The following is an 18,660-nucleotide window of genomic DNA, read 5'->3' as shown; positions in this document are numbered from 1 at the left end:
AGATGATGGACATGTCTTGAAAGATGCAAGCCAAGTAGCTAAAATTATGGAGGACAATTCAAGAAAAGTAAATAAGACTGGGATTACAAGACTCCCAACAAATCTGAGGAAAGAAAACCAGGGTGATGTGAGTCACATAGCCACAAATAAGTCAATCTCTAGTATTATGAACCAAACTGAACAGCCAAACATGATTAAAAAGGAAAAAAAGCACGTGGGACTGAGTGAAAGTCTGGTAGTTATTAGTAGTGAGGAAGAGACTAGCTCCAATTTGAATAGAGAGGACTTGACTTTCCTAGGAAGTTCGGTGGAAAATGAAAAATATCTAAATCCAATTACAGAAACTAATAACAGACAAACTGATTCCACAATTTTGGATAAGGCTGACAGCACTTTCAATGAAAGGCGGGTTTTGGTGGGAAAGTCCAATCCACAATCTGGGGACATGACGGTCAAGCCTGAGCCAGAAGAGACTGGATTTTCCCCAGCAAGGAGTGGCGTTACGCGGGTTAAGGAAACAAGTCCTCGTATAGCAAACACAAAACTTGGGGCAACCAGTGGACCGACCCTGTCAACAGATGACCAAAACAAACACACATCAGACATCAGTAGGTTTTCTGGTCCCAGAACAGAAGACGGACATGGCTTGAAAGATGCAAGCCAAGTAACTAAAGTTAGGGAGGACAATTTGAGAAAGGTAAACAAGTCTGGGATTATAAGACTTCCAACAAAACTGAGAAAAGAAAACCAAGGTGATGTGAGTCACATATCCACAAATAAGTCAATCTCTACTGTTATGAACCAAGGCGAACAGCCAAACGTGGTCAAAGAGGAAAAAAGGCATATGGGACTGAGTGAAAGTGTGGTAGTTATTAGTAGCGAGGAAGAGATTAGCTCCAAAGTGGATAGAGACGACTTCACTTTCCCAGGAAAACAGGTGGAAAATGTAAAATATCTAAATCCAACTACAGAAACAAATAACAGACAAATTGATTCCACAATTTTAGGCAAGGCTGACAGCACTTTTAATGGAAGGACAGATAATCCACTGTCTCCAGATCTTAAAGATCACATGCAGCCAGGAACGTTCATTGAAGGGGCAAATGAGCATATCGGGGTCAACTCACTGAGTGCCGTTACTATGAAGAAGGACATACCAAGCCACAGTAAAGCCACCCTGCTGGAAAAAGATCTGGTGAATCCCACTCTTGTCCCAACTGTAAAGAGTAAATTGACCGATAGTACAGTAAGTATGACCAGTAGGGTTCAATCACAAGTAACAGGCCAGAGGACAAGGAGAATTTCAGTAACTCCGCTCAAAGCTCCAGCTGGAGAGGGACCGTTTCAGAGCAGCAGGAAAAACATAAGCAAGATACATGGAGTAAGTCAAGACAACAAAAGGTATGTGATGCCAAACCCATTAAGACACCTCGATAGACATCCAACAACTGTGATTTCACAGAGAGTCAACAAACTAAGACAACCTAATGTGATGGACAATATGTCAGCAAACAAAAGTGTTGGCGTACATTCAAAGCTGTCAATCCCAGTCAGAAATACCAATATTGCCAGGAAAAATGGCTCTGGAATGATAAGACCAAGCTATATAAGGAGGTCAAACTTTCAAACTGAGCCAAACACAACCAGAGGCTTCAAGACAAAAATAAGCACAGTGACTCAATTCTCCAGTCCCACTGGTGCAACAGAACAAGAAATCAAACACATTCCGCAGGTGATGAGGTCAAATGTATTGGATAATAAATGGTTAAAAAACAACAGTACAGAGTCACAATCACAACCAGAGTCTCAAAATTCAAGTAGTGTACAAGATTTGGATAAGGTTCAACAAAGTAAGAACCAACTTAGAGACAACAGTGAGACTGGGAGGAGTGCAGAGGATCCTAACAATCTGCAAAGTGGAGCCTCGAATTCACCTACTGGTCAGAAAGCAAGCAAGATTTTTAGTTTGGGAACTGTTGATACCAGCAATCAACCACCATTTGAGATGAACAAGATCAGCAGTGGAAAGAAAGGACCAACTGCACCAACCTTAAAGAAAGAGTTATCTAAGGAACCAGGAACAAATCTATTTTCCACCTCGACAGTCTCTTTTATGGACACAGACCATAAAGACAGCTCAAAAAATATTCATAGAGTGACAAATACACATGTTGAAATGGCTAAAAACAATAGTTGGGAAACACCCATAAGCTTTGAAAGTATCGGAGCAACAAGAGAACTGGAACTTATTAAATTTAATAAAGACAGAGTGGAAGAAAACTCTGGGGAGACATTATCTAACCCAAACAGTGCGGACACTGTCCAAGGGTACAGTGGAGAGAGGAACACAATACCAGTTGTTTTGGAAACGCTTACAAATGTTGAAGAAATTAAAGGCTCAAAGCTTTTTTCACTCAGCCCCGAGGACACTGCTGAAGGGTTTAAATCACATGCATTCAGTGATGAGGTAACAGGGAGAGAGCAAGTAGAGAACAAGATCCACAGCACCTGTGACAGTGATTGTAACACTACGTCAACCCAACAGTCTACAACCCAGACCAGGCCCCCAGTGGACTCTGGAAGAGGTGAGGAATTTTCTTACACAACCCATGTTAATGTTTATTTTTAAGAAACAAGTTGTACGAGTATTTACTCTTAATGCACACTGCAAAAAGCCCTCTAGAGTGTTTTGAGTATGGCAGCAGTGTATGTTTATTTGACACAAAGCTTTAGTACAGTGGGATAAGTCAGTTTGACTCTTTGTATAGATTATACCCAAGGTTTTAGCAGAGTGCAAACAGGGACACATGTCCAAAAATAACTACAGGTACAATCTACCCAGATAATCATTCCTAGGAAATATTATAATATGAACGTATCCTTTTAACACGTTCTTTTGACCCCGCAGCACAACCTGATATTGCTGAGTGCGACATGTTCCTGGGTCAACATCTTTGTTGACCCTGGAACAACATTGTGATTAACCAATCAGATTTCAAGAACCAGTTTATAATTTTTGTGAAGTTTAGGATTACAATCAGTGTTTGGTGCCTGTGCATCAGTGTAATTCATCTATCAGTTCCTCTGATTTTAGGGATTACTCATGGGTAAGGTTAGGTTTAGGTGTAGGAATATGGTTAAGATTATATTTTTGGATTAAAATGTTGCTCCAGGGTCAACAAAATATGTCTAACTCGTCTAACTCGGCAATATCAGGACGTGCGACCCCGCACTTTATCTTGATAGTGTGATAGGATTCCATAACAAGGATAAGTGGATATGGATTCTCATCTGAATAGCAGATGTTGTGGTTTTCGTGAAGAGGACTAGCTGTAGGTGTCTTCTTTTGTCTGATGCATCAGGATGTGGTGTCTTTGTTGTGCTTGAGGAAAGGCTCAAAGGCATAAACTTTTTTGCAATGCATAATTAATGCACGCAGAATTTTAGTACCATTCCATGCCTAATGCTAAATTTACTTGTTCAGTGATTGGAGTCTGAAATTTGGCCCAATGTAAACTCTTGAAACCAAGGATAAATAAAATCCAGGTGGTCCAAATTTCTATGTATAAAACAGCTTTTACATATCTTTTAAATGAGACCTTAAGTATGGTCTGTCGAATGCAGCTTTGTTGGTTGGGTCTAACAACAAAGATGGATAGAAAATTTCAGTGCCTCATCTTGCTCTGCATCCGTTTACAAATTCATAAGATCCAGATTTTCAGCTGAACGTTTATTTTTTCAATTTCAACCCAATTGAATTTATTTGTATTGCGCTTTCCACAATAAATATGGTTTCAATGTAGCTTTACAAATAAAAGTGCCTTAAAGCTTCTTTAGTTGAAAGATGACAATGGCAAAGAAATGTTCCTTAAGATGTTTAAGAAAGCAGATTTAGGCTGTTTACACATTGTAAATGCATTTTTCATAAACAAAGAATGAGATAACCTAAAACAGTTTTTATTGACCACAGAAAAAGGACCTGCACAAGACTGCGCTGATTACATTACGAAATCCAGAAGGAATGGTGTATATAGAGTGATGCCGAAGGTAAAGAGCAGCGTGTTCCCTGTTTTCTGTGACATGGAGTCTTCTGGCGGGGGCTGGACTTTGATACAGCATCGCTTTGATGGCAGCACAAGTTTCAATCGCACATGGGACGAGTACAAGAATGGATTTGGTAAACTAATAGGGGAGTTTTGGCTTGGCAATGACAAGATTCACTTGTTGACAAAGGCGAAGAACATGTCATTGCGAATAGAAATCGAAGACTTTGAGGGTATCAAAGAATATGCCCATTATGACCACTTCTATGTGGCCAATGAAAGCCAACAATACCGCCTGTCCATTGGTGGTTACTCCGGTACTGCTGGTAATGCCATGCAGTTTAGTAAGAATTACAATCACGACCAGAAGCTCTTTACCACTCCGGACAGAGACAATGACCAGTATCCCTCTGGAAACTGCGGGGCCTATTACAGCTCAGGCTGGTGGTTTGACGCATGCATGTCAGCAAACTTAAATGGGAGATATTATCAATCAATGTACAAAGGGGTACGTAATGGGATATTTTGGGGTACGTGGCACAACATTACAATGGAATATTACCCAACCAACGACAGACAATCTTTTAAGACTGTTAAAATGATGATTAGACCTAAAAACTATGCTAAGTAATATTATAACCATCAATTCTAAAACTTACCAACCAAAATTAAGCTCTCTTTTGAAGTTAGATTGTAGAAAAAAAGGCAAGTGCCTTAAGTATATTGCTACTCGTCTTTATTGCTTTTTTAATAGAAAATATAAGTGTGGTGTCAGAACTTGAATAAACATTGATAAATGGTTTCTGTATCTATGTTGTTATTTTTTATATGCTGTACACATATGCATTAGTAGAATACACAACTGAGCCCTCTTGTGTTGCTTTGAAAACAATACTGTCTGCATAAGACATATGAAACCATGCTATTTACAGATTCAGCTATTATCTTGTATATTGTATTTTTTTTTTTAAATAAAATGTTTGTAAATCTGGGCCACTCCATGTCTACGTTTACGTGGATATTTGCAGAATTTCAGATGCCTGTATTTTTTTTTTTTTTATACAAATAGCTGGATTTTCCCAGCTGAATAAAAGCATCTGTCATTTTCTATTATTTTCATTGTGCATTGTAGGAATTTTGAATTAACACCAAGTGTTATTTTCAAACATTGTACGTATGTACACCCCAAAAAGACAGACGACTCTAATAGGAAATGTCATTTTCAGTTAAAAAAAGAGGATCATAATTTAATTACTTAAAATTAACTCATGAATAAATGACTAAATTTCTTCTATAAATACATATTTTGCTCCCTGCAGAATTGTTGCTGAATTGAGACCTTTTCTGCATGATCTTGGAAACATTTGTAAATATAGTAACTGTGCACTTACTGAACATACTTGTCATAAAGAAAAATAAATATGTATCTTTTAATAACAAGGATGTTATTACTTTTTATTATTATTTACACACTCTGTACAAGAGAAAATTAAAATTACATTTTGTAAACATGTTTATTATATTACGTATATAATAAACATGTATTATATTACGTTATATTACATAAGTTCTGCAATGCAAAACATAAGTGTATGATAAAGAAACACAGATTCATAAATATACACAGTTTTTGTAGAACGTGTCTTTTCCGTAAGCAAACCATGTTGTGTTACAGTACTGGTTGGACAAACAGTGTGTATGCAGCACGGTTATTTTTCAAATGTCCATTATGGTATGCCGCTAATGATCTCAGTGTTTCACTAAAATGCAATAAATATTCTGAGCAACATTCAAAATCAGTCATTTCTGTCACCTGAGTGGAAACTCACCACTGAGCCAAAATACGTAACCCTCCCTGCATCATTGTGAACGTGAAACATAGGCTATTCAGCGTAGTCACTCTTGAGCCTGAAAGAAACGAGCAATTCCTGATAAAGAGCTTGAAACAGCTGTACATTCTTATTGTCCGTTATATATTCCCTTCTTTATGAATAAAATCTACTTTCAAGATGATTTTAATCCTGAAGAATACAGTAAAGACTTCTGCTGGCTTTCAAAGAACACCGTTCATATGTTCAGTCTCTTCTGAAGTGGAAAACGTTGTAGCCCAGTTCGGCCATAGCTCCGATGAGCAGTGCCCACAGAGGGATGCAAACCGAGCTCACCAAGATGTCCATTAGGCCCTCTAATTTGGCACAGAGCGTTAGACAAAATGCCAGTTTAAGCAGCATGGCCACGAGGTACCACACACGCTTCTTCAAGTTCTCCGCCCCGTTGCGAGGGTCGAAGCCTGGCTTGCACCGACCTGTCATTTTGACAATGAGCATGAGGAGGAGAATGAGATCAAAGGTCCAGACAGGAAGGAAGATGAGGAACCAGTTCCAAAAGATCTTCCCGTCCAACTTCAGGACCAGCATAATAAGGAATATAAGTGTGAAGATCCATGTCAGGAGGACTCTTTGAGCAAGAGACATGTTCATTTGAAACGCTGGCCTAAGGGCACAGCATCAAGTTGATCTGAAAGAGGCAAAACATTTATCATTGGAAGAATGAGTTCAATTTACATTGTCAATTTCATCTAGTGGAGTTCATGCTGCTTTTAAAGCAAAAGAGGGGCATTTCAAGTAGTAAGATATTATTATTGTATATGTGACCCTGCCTGGACCGACCCTGGAGCACAAAACCAGTCTCAAGTCGCTGGGGTATATTTGTAGCAATAGCCAAAAATACATTGTATGGGTCAAAATGATTGATTTTTCTTTTATGCCAAAAATCATTAGGATATTAAGTAAAGATCATGTTCCATTAAGATATCTTATAAATTTCCTACTGTAAATATATCAAAACTTCATTTTTAATTAGTAATATACATTGCTAAGAACTTCATTTGGACAATTTTAAAGGCGATTTTCACAATATTTTGAATTGTTTGCACCCAGATTCCAGATTTTCAAATAGTTGTATCTCCTAACAAACCATACATCAATGGAAAGCTTGTTTATTCAGCTTTCAGATTATATTTTTTATAACAGTATAAACTGCATGAATTGACACTTATAACTGGTTTTGTGGTCCAGGGTCACATATTATATTAAAAAAATAATAGTATAAATGAATTTATAATTAATGAATTGATAATATTAGTACTAATGGATTGCACAATTAACACACACACACACACACACACACACACACACATATATGTATATGTATATGTATATGTATATGTATATATATATATATATATATATATATATAAATAATTTACCATTAATATATAAATAATACTATTATTTACTAAATAGTAGCATGTTTACTATGCGCCGTTTGAGATTATATGCATATTCATGAGAGGCTAAAACTTGGTTTTAATATTTGTTGAACATTAAATAATTCATTTTAACATCCTGCAATAGCCGATTTTTTCAAATGTAAACTGTTTTAGTTAACGTACAGTAAGTAACTTATCTCTACATTTAACTACTCATCAAGCTGTATTTAACATGCAAGACACACAAATGTTCGGTTTCAATAATAAACGAACATTTCTTTTATTTATCCATATTTTATCTTGACTGTTCCATCCTGACACATTCTTAAAATGAAGGAGCTATTCATTACTAGCACAAAACTAGCATATACAGACCGGACTGCTTTATGTGTTTATGAAGGCAAACCGACAGGAAGCGGGGAAAACACACTGACGCAAAAGCTTACCGATGATGAAGACAACCCGGCTGGCCTTCAGAGGGGTAAATGATTAAAGCCGATGTCCCCCTTCTGCACTGTGTGTATTTTAACACCGACGTTTTCAAAACAACTTCTCTTGAAGGACTAAGTTGATGTACGCGCAGCGCCATCTAGCGGACTGGAGGACGCGCATTAAACAGCAATTTAATTGTACATTGTTCCAAAGAATTTAAGATTAATTGTGCCTTACACGGTCAGATATTTATACACGCTTATTTTAGTATTTGGATTAATTTTGATTTCTCATGAATGCACAAACGGGCAGGATATTCACATTAATATATTAAATTTAGGTTTGTTTTTCACTAAAACCTACTGTATACCGACAGAACACTTGGATTATACGTGTCGCATGGAACCATTTTTGACATTGTACGTCTCTTTAAAAAAAAAAAAAACTTTAATGGTCGCGAATGGGACATTTCTTTGAATTTCACCGTTTGTGGTCTGAAAAATAAAGAGGCGCATATGGGATTAGAACAACACAAGGGTGAGTAAATGATGATTTACGTTTCATTTTTGAGTGAGCTATCCTTTTTAGCTGGCATGTCCATCTGGTAGCTAAGAATGTTACACCCTTGAGGTCTTTATTCATCCTCAAGATGGCGCTGTTTCATTATTTTGAGCCGTTGAACAGCTTCTAGGTGGCATTGCTAGCAAACTGGTCCTAAAGATGAATCTGCCATTAAAAGAATATACATGAATCATTATCCCAATATTTTGCTTCAGTTTTGCCTACATTCTACAGTTTCTCACCCTCGGGATGAAAGAAAACTTGTCAGATTTCTCTCAGGTTGATTCCACATCTGAGATAACCATCAGAATCCACTCATTTGCAATAAAATATTACAATGACCTGTTTTCTAAAATAGCCTTTAGGATCCAGACAAGGAGGTGCATTGATAGCACACAAAAAGCCACATCCAAACTGAATCAGTTAATGAGCTTATTACCCTTTGCAAATGTCCTGTTGTGGCTGCCATTACTGAGGCCTTAAGGGGCACAAAAGCCAGGTAATAATAATAAAGCGGCTTCTTTGCTCCGTGTTGCTTATCAGTGAAACCACACAACTGCAAGCTGCCTTGAGGCCCTGGGCTGAGGACACTGTTTTAATTGGGTCAGTCTGATTCTGCAGCCTGTTGCCACCACGTGAGTGAATAGAGAGCTTTTATGAAGATGCACAAGGTGTTTCAGACTGCACACATACCTGGAACGGCCTGCTGCTTCATTATAAAAATTGACCACAGTTCTTGCATAGTAAAATAGTTTTTATATAGCATTTATAGTAGGATCATAGTCAGTGTCGGGGGTAATGAATTACAAGTCTAACAAGTTACATAATCAGATTACCTTAACACATTACTTGTTCATTTACAAGAGAATATCTGAGTTACATTTTCAACTAACTAATGCCAGAATGTTTCCCATGTATTGATTGGCAAAAAACAGATTTAGTATCCCTCAGAATGAATAAAAACCGTATAATGCCAACTCAGAATATGACACAATAACCAGCAATATTTAAACGTTAATCACATTTTATTAATCAATGTCTTTGCTGCTGACCTTTGATAATCCAATTCAACCACTAATAAGCAAATATGACTTTAGATAACAACATTTGTCTCTTTTTTTTTTTTTTGCTCGTTTCTGACGAGAGAAAAATTAGGCCAAGTCAGATGAGAAAAGTAACGCAATAAATAATTAAACGTAATTAGTTACTTTTTTTTAAGGGAGTAACACATTATTACATTGATCTAATCTATAACTATAGATTCAATGTAAATGAAAATTATGTGCATTCCCTTTCTCAGATAATGCCATAATATATTTTCTCATGAAACATTTTTGTTGAAAACAAGTTGTGCTGCTTCATATTTTTGTGGAAACCATGATCAATTTCCCATATTTTTTTCATGAATAGAAAGTAAAAAAAAAAAAAGGCATTTACTTGAAATAGATTTTTTGCAACAAGTCTTTACTGTTACTTTGGTTAATTTAATGCATCCTTGCTGAAGTATATTATTATTTAATTATAATATCCGAGTTTCCACAAAACTATTAAGCAACACAACTGTTTTCACCAGTCTTAGCTGGTTTTAAGAACTGTTATCTTTTTAAAATTACATCATACGGTGACACTGAGGGCTGAGAAAAGATTATCCTTATCTGGCCTTTACATAATTTGTTCCTTCAATCTGGCACAATTTTATGCGTTGACTTTTAATATGAATATTTCAAATTAAGGTAAAGATAGAGTCCTTTATAGTCCTGTGCCAAGCACAGCTGCACAGTAAATATTAAAAATATTCCCTGTAGTACTGTGTCCTCACATATAACTGAGCTTTGTGGCGTTGTCTATTTTTGAGCATGTTTTGGTGACAAATATATATATATAATAAAACCAATTTGGCATTCTAACCTGAACATATGGCATGACAAAATTCAGTATCCTGTTAGTCCCCATCCACCTTAATTTTAAGAAAACAAATAATTTTTAATCTTAATTTTTCTTTAGATTTAAAGGGATAGTTCACCCAAAAATGAAAATTCAGTCATTAATTACTCATGGTATTCGTTCGTCTCTGGAACACAAATTAAGATATTTTTGATGTAATCTGAGAGCTTTCTGACTCTTCATAGACAGGAACGCAATTACCATGTTCAAGGCCCAGAAAGGTAGTAAGGACATCGTTAAAATAGTCCATGTGCAGTCAGTGGTTCAACCGTAATTTTATGAAGCTACGAGAATACTTTTTGTGTGCAAAGAAAACAAAAATAACGACTTTATTCAACAGTTTCTTCTCTTCCGAGTTCCGAGTTGACTGGAATGCAACAACCCCATTTAAACATAAAAAACACATGATGAACCACATGCGAGTATCTCCAGTACAAAACAGCTTCATGCGAAAGATACACAATTCAGCTTGCATTTACATCAATATCCAAAGCGCACATCTCTGTGATTCTGTAAGGTAAATTCAATTTGGGGCTTCAATTTCCTCTTGTGGGTATGTAATGTGGTTGTCATGTTCAATGAGAAATTGCTTCCCCTCTGAAGAGCTTTGTGGGAACTGAAATAGGCTGCTATGACATGCTCGTTCCCCGTGTCCTTCTAGAGAAGATTAAAAGCTTGATATCAAAATCATGCTTCGTCACCAATGCAAGACATCTTGTTTACTCCGAATGGGAAACGAATGCAGAGTGTCAGACGTGAAAAACACGTTACTGTCGTACACACGCACGCACCGTTTCAAATCAAGGATCTTCAGGCCCCGCTTGGCTGCAGCTCCATTATCTCCAGTTCCTGCAGTATCCTAAGATTTGTGCCTGTTCCCCGATGTACTTTAGCCCTAGGGCTGTCTGTGTTGATTTATGTTTGACAGCCATTGAACTCATCACAGCCTTGTGCGAATATCCGTATTGACCTGTGGCCACTCGCATTAAATCCTATCGAGTTTAGTCTTGCATGATGTTCGACCCCCTCGAGGAAGCCTGTCTTAGAGTAATCGGAAAATTTATAGCTATAGCATTTAAGCACAAATCTATCTTAGGCAGCGTGAGATCAATATAAAATTGCAGCCATTTATGCTTTCATATTGGATTTGTGCATATTAAAATATGTGAATTACATATATGAAATTTGTGTGAATTACTTGTAGAATATTGTGATGTTTTTAATCAGCTGTTTGGACTCTCATTCTGACGGCACCCATTCACTGTAGAGGATCCACAGGTGAGCACATGATGCAATGTGATGTAATTTCTCTAAATCAGATCTAAATCTTGGCTTGAGTGAGAACATTTTTGGGTAAACTATTCCTATAAGACACATGAGCAACATTTTATTAGCCTCTTTCAAAGCTCACAACAGTCGTTAGCTTGCTTAGAAGTCGAAAATCTTAGGAGAACTAAATTAAAAATAACCTTTAGAGGGTTACTCCACCCCAAAATGAATATTTTGTCATTAATCACTTATGCCCATGTAGTTCCAAACCCATAAAAGCTTTGTTCATCTTCGGAACACAATTTAAGATATTTTTGATGCATTCTGAGAGCTATCTTAAACATATTTGGATAAATAATATATTACAAAACATGCATGGTTTATTATATATATATATATATATATATATATATATATATATGAATGAACAAAACGATACAAAAAAAAGGTATTTTTCTACCACAGGAGAACGGTGTTTTAAAATGTGTTTATGGCATGATGTTCTAGTAGATAAGCTACTTTTTGTAATGTTAATGCAATACAACTATTATAATTTACTTAATATAAATATGTATTATACAAAATTAAAAGCAACTGGTTCTCCAAGATGGGTTATAGCAATTTTTGTTTAATAAGTAAAATTAGGTGTTTTATAAACCTCACCCACTGTTATTTTTATAGGATAAGATTTTTAATTTATATAAATAACAAATTATATATAGATACACCATTGACCTTTAAAAATAATTCATTAGGCAGATAACCGTATGACTATGTGATTTATTAATAAAAAGTTAAAAGAGTATAATAGAGTATAATCTGACCACTGAATTGACATCGACCTGACAAAAGGGTCAAGAATGTGTACAAATGACAATAATCGATTTATGTGGCTAAAAACCAGAAAGTCTTTCTTGGGCTCTGTTTTGGCCCACAAGGTTTCAACAAGAACATTTCTATAGTCCATAACACATGATTTACATTTACTGTACATGAGGGTTAAAATGGTTGTATAACTGTCCTTCATTTCAGTCATAATAACCGTCCTCTGTTGCTCCATTCCAGTTTAGCAGCGGTCTTCGTTCTGGAGGGACAGACGGCTCGATCCGCTGCCACCGACTGGGCGGCCAGATGATGTGAGACGCCCGACCATGAACAAGACCGAGAGAAACCTGTGGAGATCAGAATCATCAAGCTTCTGCTTATAAACTACCATGACACCTTCTATAAAGTCAAACAAAACAGTCTATTTCTGGAGGAGAAAGTAGCTTTTGATAAGACTATCGTTTAACAAAGAGCAACTAAAACAAGAATTACATGCTTTTCTAATCTAGTGAATACAAAGCAATATATCTCTAGCTAGAAGAGAAAGGGACCTCATTGCATTTTATTGCCAGAAGGACATGGGAGAGAATCCAACAAGCTCCCAAAAACCCTGATTTGGAGGGTTCTGTAAATATCTGCAGGGTTTGGAGGGACTTGAAGGGGTGATAATGTACTCACCTGCAGAGGAAGATATAGACTTCACAATCCTTTGGGTTTAACAGCATGACAAGACCACAATATGAGTCTGAAATACTATAGAAAAGCTCTGAGAAGAGCCTTACTGGGTCCATTTAGCATCACTGATACACTATTATAGTTTTTGTTAATATTTTGAATTTATATTTTATTCTGTTTTCATAATTTATTTATTAAATAACATTAAATAAATTCAAATTATTTTTATTTTATTTTGATATACACACACACACATTTATTTCAAGTAATGATTAAAAAAAAAAAATAGTTTTAGTTAAAAATAATAACACTGGTCCAGTCTTTAAGACACTTTAAGGGATAGTTCACCCCAAAATGTCATTCCAAAACTGTATGGCTTTTTTTCCTTCTGTGGAACACAAAAGAAGCCTTTGACCAAAAGGTGGTTTGTCCATACAATGAAAGTCAATGGGGTCCAAAACAAGACATTTTGTTTGTCCTACAGGTTTGTATCAATGATGTTTGTTAAATGATGACAGAATTTTAATTTTTGGCTGAACTGCCCCTTTAAGCCCACAAATTGGATGTCTGAGTCGAATCCGTGTGACATTTTGCAGTGTTTTGTGGGCAAAATAAACACGGTCTCAGACAGTCTGGATATGGTGACCTGACTTTCAATCAGTGCTTTGTGAAATGCTGTCTTGTCATTAATTCAGAATCCAAATATTTCAAACAACAACATTAGAAGCCTTTGCAGCATTAAATATCAACCTAAATTCTCCAAAAGATTTAAATGTTGCCTCGAAAAGGACATTAAGCAAAAAAAAGACATGTTTTTTTCCTCCATACACGCACGTAAACACACACATCTTGCTGCATAATACATCAAGTCAAGGTAACGGCGCAGTCTGTACTGACAAAAGTGAAAGCAATTGCCTGAAACATCCAGCGAGAATATTTGCTTAGTGATATATGACCTGATGGTTTTTCGCCAATTTTATCTCACACCCCTCCCTTGAGTTTTCCGGCCTGGTCTCTGGGGAAAACCAAAAGCGTTTTGGGTAATGGATGTGAAACAATAATAAAAGAGACCTATGAAGTATGTGGTTCAGTGAGAAACATATTCATTTGCTTTCCGACAAGAAACATCATTAAAAATCTGCCTGAGGACAAACACTCGAAAACCTCAGCAAAACCGAAAACGGTGCAGAACCAGCAAAACTCAAAGAACACGACAGAGACAGCGACTAAATGGACAGGACGATTTGTTTTTCTTTCTCAGTCCAAGTAAGCAAATCCCAACATTTAAAAACATTTCAAGGCCGAATCTGAGCAACAGATCTCGACGTATTGCGAATGATTGTAGCGAGTCGTGTCACAATTGGAGTTGAGATGGGAGAGAGAATCACTGCTGTGTTTAATAATGTATCTGAGGAGCCGTGCAGCAAAGAAGCTTCTTCAAAGAACCAATAATACTTCTATAAATAAATCTCTATACATTACAGGCAGGGGCATTCGAGCGCATCAAGGCTGTTAACAAAGTCCCCAGAAAGCAGCAATCTTTGTCGGCGTTTGTTGAATTTTTTATAAACGTCTATTTGTGGTGAAATCTGCCTACAGTGGTGACTTCCAGAAAAGATCCTTTGAAACTGCAGCCTGAAAGACAGTTTCCATCGGTCACCTGTGGGATCAGACAAATGTATACCATCTAGTGACATGCCGGAGAAAATGACTGGTGGATACGTGTTTTGTACTGTAGTTGACTAGTAATATGCCATTTTATTTTGAAATTTAAAATAAATACCAAATTTATTTTTATTTTGCATCTTTACCTGCTATAGTCAACAATTAAATCTAATTTTTAAAAAAAAATTTTTTCATGTATGTTATTTACGGTCGGTGAGATTTTTTTTTATGTTTTTGAAAGAAGCTCATAAAAGCTGCATTTATTTGATTGAAAACAGCAAAAATCTGGAAAATTGTGAAATATTATTCTAATGTAAAACACCTGTTTTCTATCTGAACACATTTTAAAATGGAATTTATTTCTGTGATGATAGAGCTGAATTTTCAGCAGCCAGTACTCCAGTCTTGAGTATCACATGATCCTGCTTCATATTTTTGTGTAAACAGTGGCACATTTTTCTTTCAGTATTATTTGATTAATAATATAAAAAGTAGTAAAAAAAATACAGTATTTATTTAACTGTGACACTGTTTTCTGGATTTTTTGATTAACAATAAAAATAAATAAATAAAAATCAGTATTTACTTAATAAATAGAAATCCTTTGTAACATTATAAAAGTCTTTACCATCACTTTTGTTCAATTTAGTGCATCCTTACTGAAAAGTATTCATTAATCATATACACTTTTTGAATGTGTATATAAAATATTAATTACATTTATGATTTAATTAATATTTGATAAATGTTATTTTTAAATTCTGATGTCATTATTGGTAATATAACATGAATAAAAAACGATAAATTTAAAGTAGTAGGCTAATATTTTAAGTTTATATTTAAGGTTTTGTGTCAATTTGCTAAATTCTCTAAATGCCCATCCCTAATAATATCAGTTAAACAAAATACTCAATTTGAAAATAATTGAAAAAACTAATAACTAAAAAAAGAGCAAAACCTATAAAATCAAATCATCCACTGTGTTCAAAATGTGAATCTGAAATGTTTTGGAATACATTTTCTTTTTTAAATATAAAAAAAAAACAATTGAAGAGAATACGAGTTCTGCAAAACCTGCTGGCATGATTCTAGAGTCCTGTGTATGCAATAAAATTTTGTTCTTAGTAGGCACCAATTCATTGATTACCGGTCCAAATGTGTTGCTGTCGAAACTGTGTCCGTGATGGTCCCCTTCGATCCACAGATGTCCATCTGGAACTCTTACATAACGGTTTTTATATCCCAGCGTTCTGATAATAGAAAAAAATAATGCATTAACACAGTAATGGATTCTGGCTGCTTTTAATGCAGGAAAACACCAAGCTTTTTTTCATTTCTGGCTGTTTATGTTACAGATGACCAGCTACTAGTATTCACCAATCCTGCATTTGGCTCTTGGCCCGCTCTCTAAATCTAAGATCAATAATTAATGTTCGCACAGCTGCTGCAGTCTTTGTTTTATATTTAAGATGACTTTCTGACACAGCAATAGCTCATATCCATTGCAGGCGGTGCTGTGAGCGCTTTAGAGCGAGAAGCAAATTTCAGATTTTTAATGGTAGTTTTTCTTCATCAGCCATCACAGAACAAAATGAACTTCCTCTTCATATAATCATCTTGAAATCAAATTCGAGAAGTCATCTGGCCTGGGATTTCCTCAACCGAATCCCAAGATCACCTTGAGATGTAATGCTTTTGGCCACGAATGGTTTGATGGGACATTAATGTTTAATGACACTTACGGCTAAATGGTACATTTGTGCGATACAAGCATTTAAAGAGGACCGAGGCTGAATTGGCGCGTTTAATAAGCTCAAACAGATCCTTCTAGTGGTGCTACAAAGGCCTGTTAGTCTGTGTAAACACTTTTCAGGCAACAAAACATTTTCTGCCATTAAAACCCAAGAATCGATCACAATGCCATCAAACGTCATTTCTACCTCATTGGTAACTTAATTTGGGACACACTTACTTGATAAAATCCCCCTCGATCCCAATGACCCGTTTGATGATCTTCTGCTGAGGGTCCTTTGGGCTCCTGCAGAAGGAGTGAGCAGATATGAGATGGTACTGCTACAACATTTGCATACCGATGACAGAATTGTTCCTGGTTTATCTGAGGATGCTGCTGAGCTCAGAGGATTATGGGGCATTAGGGACAGTTTTCAGAGACCAGATGGGTCTTATCTGCTGGAGTAAGTCAAGAAAAGACTCTGAAATGTCAAAACTCTTGATTTTCAGGGCGCAATATTATAAGATCATATTTCACTTGATTCCCTTAGTGTACTCATTTGGAACAATGCCTAAAGCTTTAGATGTAGGAAAGGGAAAATACTTCTTGAATGTTATGTGTGACCCTGGCCCACAAAACCGGTCAGAAAGGTCAATTTTTTCGGAATTTAGATTTATACATAATCTGAAATCTGAATAAATTAGCTTTATGTTCATGAATGGTTTGTTGGGATAGGACAATATTTGGCTGAGATACAACACATTTAAAATTTGGAATCTGAGGGTGCAAAAAAATCTAAATATTGAGAAAATCGCTTTTAAAGTTGTCCAAATTAAGTTCTTAGCAATGCATATTATTAATCAAAAAAGTTTTGTTATAGGAAATCTACCAAATATCTTCATGGAACATGATCTTTACTTAATATCCTAATGATTTTTGGCATAAAAGAAAAATCAATAATTTTCGGGGAAGTCGTGGCCTAATGGTTAGAGAGTCGGACTTGTAATCCAAAGGTTGCGGGTTCGAGTCTCCGGCCGGCAGGAATTGTAGGTGGGGGGAGTGAATGTCCAGCGCTCTCTCCACCCTCAATACCACGACTGAGGTGAGACCCTTGAGCAAGGCACTGAACCCCCAACTGCTCCCCGGGCGCCGCTGCCCACTGCTCCGAGTGTGTGTTCACGGTGTGTGTGTGTTCACTGCTATGTGTGTGCACGTTGGATGGGTTAAATGCAGAGCACGAATTCCGAGTATGGGTCACCATACTTGGCTGAATGTCACTTCACTTCACTTCACTTCAAATATACCCCAGCGACTTGAGACTGGTTTTGTGCTCCAAAATCACATATATTTACTCATCTATGAATTTTGGCTGTTTTAGTTACAGAAGAGTTTCTGAAGAGTTTTCTTATTCAAAATATTAATAAATACTAAAAGATTATATAAATAATACTAAAACAACACTATTCAAAACCATATATTATTAATCTATATACACAATGCTCATTTTCAAACATAATATTCATGATAAATGGCACAAAGTGCAATTTATTGTAAAAGAATACACTAAAAAATTATACTTTTTTTAAGGTATGTGGATACAAAATTTATTTTAGCTACATTTAAAAAAAATATGTTGAAAGTTAGTCAACTAAATTAGTTTATTTAAATGTAGCTAAAATAAATTGACTTCAACACTTACCAAATTTTTTTTAGTAAATTTAATGAATAATTTTTTTTTCAGTGTACAACTCCTTTTTCATGACTCTTTAAAGTTACAGTTATTTCCATGACTTTTTCAGGCCTGGCAATCCCAAGTTCCCTAATATTTCCAGGATGATCCCACATAGCTTTTATTTTGAGGTCAGGTCTCTGTAAGTGTTACATTTGTAGTGTCTGAAGTATTTGTTCCATCAGTTTTGACCTGATCCCCACATCATTACCCACAATGACCCTGACTGTGACCGAGCTGCAACCTTGTCTTCCAGGAGACTGCAAACTTCTCATCCCATCCACGTCTGAAACTTTCTGCCACTGGCTGTCACTCCATGCTTTATGGAATTTCATGTACTGTAATCTTTTCTGCTTGTTGGCTTTCCGCAAGAGCGCTTTCTCAGCTGCAACACACCCTGTAAGGCTTCTTATAAGATGACTTCTCACGGTTGAAGTGTGTACTTTGGAGCCAAACATCTCTCAAATGCTGAGCAAGCACTTTGGTGAGAAATTGCCTACTTTCTTTGTGACAC

General features: G+C 36.2%; 2 protein-coding genes across 3 annotated transcripts in view; both read right to left on the bottom strand.

Annotated features, from left to right (window-relative positions):
• Positions 1-5,481: 5,481 nt before the first annotated feature.
• tmem60 (transmembrane protein 60) lies at positions 5,482-7,839 on the bottom strand. The gene is made up of 2 exons (XM_079414847.1): positions 7,761-7,839; positions 5,482-6,560 (listed from the first exon to the last, which is right to left on the bottom strand). Exon 2 carries the CDS (start codon positions 6,521-6,523, stop codon positions 6,119-6,121), a length of 405 nt encoding a protein of 134 aa, XP_079270973.1. The 5' UTR covers positions 6,524-6,560; positions 7,761-7,839; the 3' UTR covers positions 5,482-6,118.
• Positions 7,840-12,282: 4,443 nt separating this feature from the next.
• The window catches only part of LOC306868026 (mitochondrial inner membrane protease subunit 2), an 85,731-nt gene continuing 79,353 nt past the window's right edge, over positions 12,283-18,660 (bottom strand). For both annotated transcript variants that reach the window (XM_079413999.1, XM_079414000.1), the window contains 3 exons: positions 16,658-16,723; positions 15,833-15,935; positions 12,283-12,692 (listed from right to left, as the gene is read on the bottom strand). In XM_079413999.1, the coding sequence (XP_079270125.1) occupies positions 12,549-12,692; positions 15,833-15,935; positions 16,658-16,723 (313 nt within the window). In that variant the 3' untranslated portion in view covers positions 12,283-12,548. The remainder of the gene's footprint in view (positions 12,693-15,832; positions 15,936-16,657; positions 16,724-18,660) is intronic.

The sequence above is a fragment of the Barbus barbus genome (assembly GCF_936440315.1).
Source record: "Barbus barbus genome assembly, chromosome: 50".
Lineage (NCBI taxonomy): Eukaryota > Metazoa > Chordata > Actinopteri > Cypriniformes > Cyprinidae > Barbus > Barbus barbus.
This window is presented reverse-complemented; position numbering and strand designations above follow the sequence as displayed.